General features: G+C 40.2%; 1 protein-coding gene across 1 annotated transcript; it reads left to right on the top strand.

Annotated features, from left to right (window-relative positions):
• Positions 1 to 304: 304 nt before the first annotated feature.
• On the top strand, positions 305 to 3878 carry LOC139540810 (zinc transporter ZIP3-like). The gene is made up of 3 exons (XM_071344788.1): positions 305 to 551; positions 1064 to 1395; positions 1610 to 3878. The coding sequence occupies exons 2-3, from the start codon at positions 1186 to 1188 to the stop codon at positions 2351 to 2353; spliced, it is 954 nt and encodes a 317-aa protein (XP_071200889.1). The 5' UTR covers positions 305 to 551; positions 1064 to 1185; the 3' UTR covers positions 2354 to 3878.
• Positions 3879 to 9119: the final 5241 nt, after the last annotated feature.

Below are 9119 nucleotides of genomic sequence, written 5' to 3'. Positions count from 1 at the left end.
TACATTGAGGAAAGCTGAAGAACATATGCACGTCCAGGTAATTTCCACAAGTGCTGGAGTTGTAGGCAAACTCATGGAAAACACTGCTCATGCTTCCGGTTGATATTTATAACAACATGTTGACCCTTAGGTCTTCATATCCCAGATGGGGGTGGAGGGTCCTATATATAGAGGCAGTACTCAGTAACATCACTTCCTGAATCCGGAGGGAAAAATGTATCAAAATATATGATCATACACCAGGAATGTGATCAACATTTACAGTTATATACAATATTCAATTAGGATATTTTGAAACTATAAAAAAAAAATGTTTTGCCTCCTGAGCAGCAGGGTGCGGCTTTCTGTTTTCCATTGATATATTTAGCAAAAAAAATGTATTTTCAGGAGCTTAGCATTCATTTACAGCTGAGAACTCTGTTTACAAAAGCTTTCAACGAAACGTCATCACATAATGATATGCTCTCCACCAATCAAACGTTTACGTCGTGTGAACACGAAGTGTCACCAGAACAAGGAATAAAGCTGTGAAGGAAAGGTGTACTACAGAGGTATTTCATATTTTTCATCAAAAGCTCGATAGAAACTAGCTATATTCATTGTATTATTTACTCGTGTACAATTTAGCTGCTGACAAAGATTGCAATGTGATCCACATTATGAATTATACCGACTGTAGCATCCACTTAGAAATCTGTGTTTTATCAACGGGTTGCTCAGATAATTGACTAAGTTAACGTGTTGCCATGAGTGCAATGTTAGCTAGATAAATTAGCAACAATCTCACATGTTGATTGTATCATGGTCACGTTACATGCCGTCGGATATGTACATATCTATACTTGTTGTGCAGTATTAAAGATTGTGCTTTGCATCATTCAAGATTGCACATCTAGCTAGTTATCGCAACTGTGATGAGATGTAAATCAATTCAAACCAGTCAAGGTGGTCATAGCTTAGCTTTCTGTTCTAGTTTGTAACGGACTGTCACTACAGATACATCTCACAGTTGACCTAGTTAGTTTGTTTGCACATATTTAACTGTTTATTTTATCATTTGTAGTTGATGTCACAGCCTCTCCGACCAGGACCAGCATGACAAGACAAATCTCTGTTTCTGACAGAAAATAGGAGAAGAGGGTTATGTGCCACTAATATTACTGAGCAATACCATATCTGGACATCATGGAGCTTGTAGTGGCCAAGGTCCTTTGCCTTCTGGGAGTGTTTGCCCTCATGTTGGCTGGGATTCTTGTCCCAGTGCGACTCATGATTCGGGTGGACTATGAAAAAGCACAAAACTACAGGAAGGCTCTTGCACTCTGCAATTCTTTTGGAGGGGGTGTATTTCTGGCCACTTGCTTCAATGCTCTTTTGCCTGCCGTACGAGACAAGGTAAGTAGCTATGTCTTGAAAATATTAGATTTTGAAGACGAAAAGGTTGATTGCTCCCATAATCATGTCCTCTCAGAAGTAGTGTGGAAGACCGAAGGTGTGTTGAGAAACCCCCCAAAATGTATTCTGACAATACGTGAAAGCCTCAACTTTTTGAGAGAATAGAAGCAAAATGTTTATGCTGATGTTCATTTACTGAGTGTCTCTGCCTTAGGTGGATGAGGTCCTTAAACTGGTGAATATCACCACAGACTACCCACTGGCAGAGACCATGATGATGCTGGGCTTCTTCCTCACAGTCTTTGTGGAGCAGGCAGTGCTCACCTTCAAGAAGGAGAAGCCATCTTTCATTGACCTGGAAACGTTCAACGCAAGGGGCTCAGAGGCTGGTAGCGACTCTGAGTACGAAGCTCCATTCATCTCCCCCACCCGGGGCTCCCCTGTGGTCCGCCACCACCACCATGGGCATCACCATGGACACCTCAGCCCCACCGAGCTGGCCAGAGCTGGGCCTCTACGGCTGGCCAGCCTAGTCCTGGCTCTCTCTGCCCATTCTGTGTTTGAGGGACTGGCGCTGGGCCTCCAGGAGGACGGGGCCAAGCTTGGAAGCCTCTTCCTGGGGGTGGTCATCCACGAGACCCTGGCTGCTGTGGCTCTGGGGGTGAGTGTTGCCAAAGCTGCTTTGCCCATGAGGGATGCCATCAAACTGGGTGTGACGGTCAGCCTCATGATCCCCATTGGCATCGGACTGGGCATGTGCATCAATAGTGCCCAGAACCTGGCAGGCAGTATTGCATCGGTGGTGCTCCAAGGCCTGGCTGCTGGTACTTTCCTCTTTGTCACCTTCTTTGAGATCCTGTCTCGGGAGCTGGAGGATAAACATGACAGACTGCTTAAGGTGCTCTTTCTCATACTTGGCTATGGTGTTCTAGCAGGCCTAATGTTCATCAAATGGTGATGGAAGGAAGAAGTTGTCTGATTATCACACTGACCACAATTTGTATTGTGTGCACATCAGCACTACCAAAGTAAATGTTTTATTTGGTAAAGGGGAACAGTAAATCAAGTATCATTGTTTTTTTCTTTGCACTGGAACATGTTTGCTTACCAAGTCAGGCTATGTTACTGTGTTAGTTTCTGCCATAGGGAATACATGCTCCTGACATTGATTAGTAATGGTAAAGCTAGTCACTTTGATAGTATATGTTTCCAGAGACCGGATTAAAATGATGTTGAGAGATCCAGAAAAATAATTTAGAGCATTTATAGTAAAGACTCATTTTGGCAGTGAAGTGAACGACTTGTAACATAAAGGAAACCTTTTATTGAAGGAAATGTGCTACTTGCAATGATATGTTACTGATATTAACATATTGATGTTTGTGGTTGAAGGATATAATGGTGGTTAGTATGAAGTGGTTCATATGGTCCCCTGTCTGGTCTATGTACCTGCTGTTTCCATAATCAGTAAGCTATGTGTTAAAATATGTGCATATTTCAATGTACAATTTTCATATGAAAACATTTTGTTTTGTTTTTGTCTGTTGGGTTAAGTGTTTCCTAGAATGAATAGCCCAATACGGAGTTGAGAGAAAATGTGTGCAAGACTTTTGCGTTAAATCGTTCGTTGAATTCAAGTCAGAATACCTTCCTAATTGTGTAATTTTAGTTGGATACTTTAGCGTTTTAACAATTATTACCCTAACTCCCTAATCAAATAAGAGTCAATTCACTGGAAACCGTTTGTGTAGCCTGGTGTATGGTCCTGATATTTGTCACATTGAGATTATATCCATGGTTTCCTTATCAAGATGCTATTTTTTTAGTTTTTAGGTTTATGTTAACAGGGAGTCACATTGAGACCCATGTCTCTCTTTATAAATTATATCAGCAGTGGAGTCTGTCTATTTTTGTTATTTATTCGTCTTTGCCACATGTTTGTTGTTTGTATGTTTTTTATTTTTTATTTGTGAAAAATGTTTTTCTCCTAATGTGAATGTGTAATGTGAAATGGTAACATGTTTTGCAGAAGACACTTACTGGAGGAAGCCTACTGTAAAAGGTACATTTGTAATGTTCAACCCTTATTGTGCTCCCTAAAATCTACATAAGATCAGTTGTTCAAATGTATAGTAGGGCAGTTATATATTGAATGTGTCCATATCAATTTGTGCTTTTAGGGTCTTAAAACAAAAGGAAACTTTCATTATTGCGAAAATAGTTTTAATGCAATGATGTCTTATATTCATTGGCAACCAGCTTTCCTTTATATAATGAACAGTGAAATGCAATTAAGTTATGACTTCTATTACAACATGGGGTAGGTGATGGTTAAATACTTTATTTATATGAAAACTGTTTGCAATGTTGTGACAAATGTTTCTCTTAAACAATTTTAATAATACTGTATATTACATGTTTTGGCGGTGAGGTTTTCCATTTTAATTTGATTGAATTGAGCATTAAAGAAAACCTTACTCACACGATGGCCAGACATCTTTGCCTTTTATCATATTTGGTTCATGTTTTAGAAACATGTTGCAATCAGATGAACAGTACCACAAACTATTTTGACCTTGGATGGCTTAGGTGTGATTTCTGAATTTTAGCTCTGTTTTCGAAAGGAAATGCCCATATACACTTAGTGTACAAAACATAAAGAACACCTCCCCCTCCCCCCTTTGCCTTCAGAGCCTCAATTCGTCAGGGCATAGAATCTACAAGGTGTTGAAAGCTTTCCGTAGGGATGCTGGTCATTGTGTCCCACAGTTGTGTCAAGTTTGCTTGATGTCCTACGGTGGTGGACCATTCTTGATACACACAAGAAACTGTTGAGTGTGAAAAACCCAGCAGCGGTGCAGTTCTTGACACAAACCAGTGTGCCTGGCACCTACTACCATACCCCGTTCAAAGGCACTTAAATATTTTATTTTGCCCATTCGCCCTTTGAATGGCACACATATACAAACCATGTCTCTTGGCTTTAAAATCCTTTGTTAACCTGTCTCCTCCCTTTCATCTACATTGATTGGAGTCGATTTAACAAGTGACATAAATAATGGATCATAAGATTTGACCTGGATTCATATGGTCAGTCTATGTAATGGAAATTGCACGTGTTCTTACTGTTTTGTGAACTCAATGTATATTTAGATGTGATTTCCTCCATTCCAGTTGGTGAACTGGCAAACCATTGCGTCTAACCTGTAGTGCAACCTAACTCTCTTCCAAGTAAGGAGAGGTCAGGACGTAGCCTGTGTATTTGGTATTTTATTAGGTTTCCCATTAGCTGTTGCGAAAGCAGCAGCTACTCTTCCTTGGGGGCCACATGAAACATGACATATTACAGAACTAGGCAAGAACAGCTCTGTGATAACTAGAATTGGCAGTTCTACAGTAGGATAATTTACAAAGATAGTTTGAGCCCTCCGTTAAATATGTCTACAGGGTCCAAGGTCTGGGTTTGAGACAACGCCCTGTTCAGCATGTCAAAAGTTAATCTTGGGTCTAACCGAAGGTTCTGAGTATTCCCCTAGGTAAATGGTTCCTAAGTAAACCATGGGAACAGTAAACAGTGATTCAAATCTACTACTGTAACAGATACAGTGGGGTCTGAAATTATTGACACCCTTGATAACGATGAGCAAAAATGACTAATTTTTGAATTATACATTATTCAAATACTGAGCTGTATTGTAAGCTCAAAAAAATGGGGAAATTAGATTGTCTTACACTAATACAATTGATCAGAGAAAGAGATTTCTCAAAGGCATGGGTCAGAATTATTGACACCCCTGTTTTCAGAATTATTGACACCCCTGTTTTCAATACATCACCTTGCGAGAATAACCGCACTGAGCATTTTTCAAAAATGTTTTATGGGTTGGAGAACACATTGGGAGGGATCTTAGACGATTCCTCCATACAGAATCCTTTGTCATTTAGCAGACTCTGTTATCCAGAGCGATTTACAAGAGCAATTACGACGAAGTGCCTTGCTCAAGTGCACATTGGCAGCTTTTTCACTTATTCTGCTCGGGGATTCGAACCAGCAACCTTTCAGTTACTGGCCCAACGCTCTTAACCGCTAGGCTACCTGCCGCCCATTTTCAATAGATTTCAAGTCCGGAGACTGAGATGGCCAATTAACCATTTCTTTGTGGGTTTTGATGTGTGCTTGGGGTTATTGTCTTGCTGGAATATAACCTTGCGGCCAATTTTCAGCAACCTGTTTTTTTTAGCTAAAATGTCCTGGTACAGGGTAAAGTTCATGATGCTGTTTGTTGACCTTTACGGGGGAATTCAACCAAATTACAAATTCACCTCACCATATTAATACTGCAAATCATCATCAGTCACTGATTCTCCAGGTCCATACATTCTATCCATGAGATATTGTTTTCTCCACTCCTCATAACTTAATGCAAATGTGGCTGTATAGATCGGCAACAGGAAATATTACTGCTGTCCTGTGCTGGACCAAAGTATGCCAAAATGCTTGCATTTGACAATAAATACTGTCACTTAGTTGCACTCAGCTGAAGATAGAGCCCATGTAGACTACATTCTAGGTGTCCATGAGATTAGGTAAATGTATAGCTAAATTGGATAAAGCATCCCTTTTTAAACTTAATATTGCTTGATTCTGTCAGTATAGGGCAATGCCAACAGAATATGAAATGTATTAACATTAGGATGTTATAATATGTTAATAGAATGTTATAACACATTAATTATTATGTCGCATTTGTAGATAATAAAGACACAGTGCCTTGTGTAAGTCTATACTCCCCTTGCACAGTCTTCACATTTTCTGACTTAAAATTAAACCTAAAAAGGATGACATTTTTTCCCTAATTGACACAACCTACTCCATATTTTTAAAGTGAAAGAAAATTCTAGAACATTTTCATACACAAAAAATGAAGCTGTCTTGATTGAGTATGTCTTCATGCCCCAGAGTTATTACTTGGTGGAAACACCTTTGGAAGGCATTTCAGTTGTGAATCGTTTTGGAAAAGATTCTTCCAATTTTGCACAACTGTTAGGGCAACATTATTATATCCATTGTTTTTGGCTTTGCTCCTTTCATATTTCTTTTGATCTTGACAAACTCCCCAGTCCTTGCCGGTGACAAGCATACCCACAACATGATGATGCCACCGCAATACTTAAAATACAGAGGGTTTCACTCTGTATTGGATTTGACCCAAACCTATAGTTTTTAATTTAGGCAAAAAAGTTAATTTCTTTGCTGTATTGTCTTGCAGTATTACTTAGCAGCCTTGTTGCAAACAGAATGGTTGATTTGGAGTGGATTTCATAAAACAGGCTTCCTTCTTTTCACTTTGTCATACAGGCCATTAATGTGGAGTTTATGCAATGTTGTTGATCCTCTGTTTTTTCAAGTATTGTGATGGCAACATCATGTTATGGGAATGCTTGTCACCGGAAGGGACTGAGGAGTTTGTCAGGTTCAAAATAAACATAAAAGGAGCTAAGCCGGTTGTGTAGATCGGTAAGGGGAAAAAATTGAATGTAATCTCTTTTTAGATTTTGTCACGCCCTGACCTTAGAGATCCTTTTTATGTCTCTATTTTGGTTGGTCAGGGCGTGAGTTGGGGTGGGCATTCTATGTTTTTGTTCTATGTTGTCTATTTCTATGTGTTTGGCCGGGTGTGGTTCTCAATCAGAGGCAGCTGTCTATCGTTGTCTCTGATTGAGAACCATACTTAGGTAGCCTTTCCCACCTGTGTGTTGTGGGTAGTTGTTTTGTGTGAGTACCTGACTGAACTGTTGTTTTGTTCCACTTTTGTTTTTGTTTCAGTGTTCAGGTGATAATAAACATCATGAACACGTACAACGCTGTGCTTTGGTCTACTCCTTCTTCCTCAGACGAACATCGTTACAGATTTAAAATTTAAGGCAGCAGAATGTGAAGACTGCTAGGGCTGTGTAGACGTTCACTAGCGACTGTAACTGTAAATCCACAGACAACATTCAGGGGCACAGCCACCTTCCAGGCCTCTCAAACCTGTTTTCAGTTGCATTTTCCATCGCTTACCTGTTGGCTGACCTTTTCTCCTATTGACCCACCAAATATATGTTCCTCACAGTAATTTCCGTTTCCGTTGGAGCAAACTTGGGGTGAAGCTGGTAGGACTGGAACCTGTAGCAGGGGCGTCATGCACCCCAAATATCTGAGGGGGCACAAAGTATGTGAAGATGGCTGTAAATTGTAGGAATTTGCATTTTAGCATCCTAACCCCAGAAACAGCTTTTTCCTGCAATCTAGAGCCATTAAGCCAATGTATTTTTCTGCATATCTAAGCTCTTGAGCTGTCTGTATCCTCCTGACTAATGCTTCTTTTCATACTTTTTTGTTATATTTTACCCCCTTTTCTCCCCAATTTTCAATCTTGTCTCATCGCTGTAACTCCCCAACGGGCTCGGGAGAGGCGAAGGTGGAGTCATGCGTCCTCCGAAACATGACCCACCTAACCGCGCTCCTTAACACCCGTCAGCTTAACCCAGAAGCTAGCCGCACCAATTTGTCAGAGGAACCACCGTTCAACTGGCGACCGGGGTCAGCCCGCAGGCACCTGGCCCGCCACAAGGAGTCACTAGAGCGCGATGAGCCCTAACCCGGACGACACTGGGCCAATTGTGCGCTGTCCTATGGCACTCCCGGCCACAGCTGGTTGTGGCACAGCCCGGGAAATGAACCCGGGTCAGTAGTAACACCTCTAGCACTGCATGCGATGAGGTGCCTTAGACCACTGCGCCACTCAGGTTCTTTTTTTAAAGAAACGAAATATGTTTCTCTGAATCTTTGCTCAAATCTGGGTAAAATATTGAAAGGAACTTGAGTATTATTCAGTACATTTTTGCTTTTTCTTGCTTTTCTGAAGTCGACCAACCTTGCAATAAGGCATGCCAGCTAAGATAGTTAGACAAGTTAGCTACTCTAACCTGATTGATAGCCTTAAATGGCTTCTTGGTGTTAAAGGAATTTAAGTCCTATATGTTTATCAACCAATTCAATTAAAACACTCTGCCCATACATAAGAATTTGTAAGATACTTATCAGCATTAAATGGACAGAGACCAGTCTCAAAATCAATCAATCAATAGCGTTTATTCTCGAGAGTACTGATCATATTACAATTTACATCAGGTTATATAATAAAGATGATGTCATAGGTTTTAATGTCCATCCTCCTCTCGGATACAATGGCAGTACAGTTAGCTTTCTCATCACTGTCTGCCACCTGTTAAATAATCTGCCATCAACCCAAGGTCTTTCCCTTCCCTGGGTAGACACATCATTCAAGCCTGTCTGAAGATAAACCCATTCTTTCTAACAAGGAACACATTACATTCAGCATTATGATTATAATAAGATTCATTCATACAGTAACAAAGTAGTATTCTGTTTAGTTATAATTCTAATCAAATGTATACATATTTTTGTCATTTATTCATAAAAATCCCATAACACTTGGTAGTTAGTTATGAGGTTGGGAACCTATCTGGGCTAGTTAAAGCCAACTTCCTAAAATTGCTAGGTGGCTAGTAGTATTACATTTGACCAATGACAATAGAGGACATTGTATTGAAGTAAATCTAGCCATGACGACAATCAGGAGCCATTTGCAAACAATGGGAAATCTCATTAAGCTGTGAAGTTAGCGCGACATGGGAGCCTTCTGCATTCTAAGAAT

Source organism: Salvelinus alpinus, chromosome 16 (assembly GCF_045679555.1).
Source record: "Salvelinus alpinus chromosome 16, SLU_Salpinus.1, whole genome shotgun sequence".
NCBI lineage: Eukaryota > Metazoa > Chordata > Actinopteri > Salmoniformes > Salmonidae > Salvelinus > Salvelinus alpinus.
Note: the sequence above shows the minus strand (reverse complement) of the source record. Positions and strands in the feature narration are given on the sequence as shown.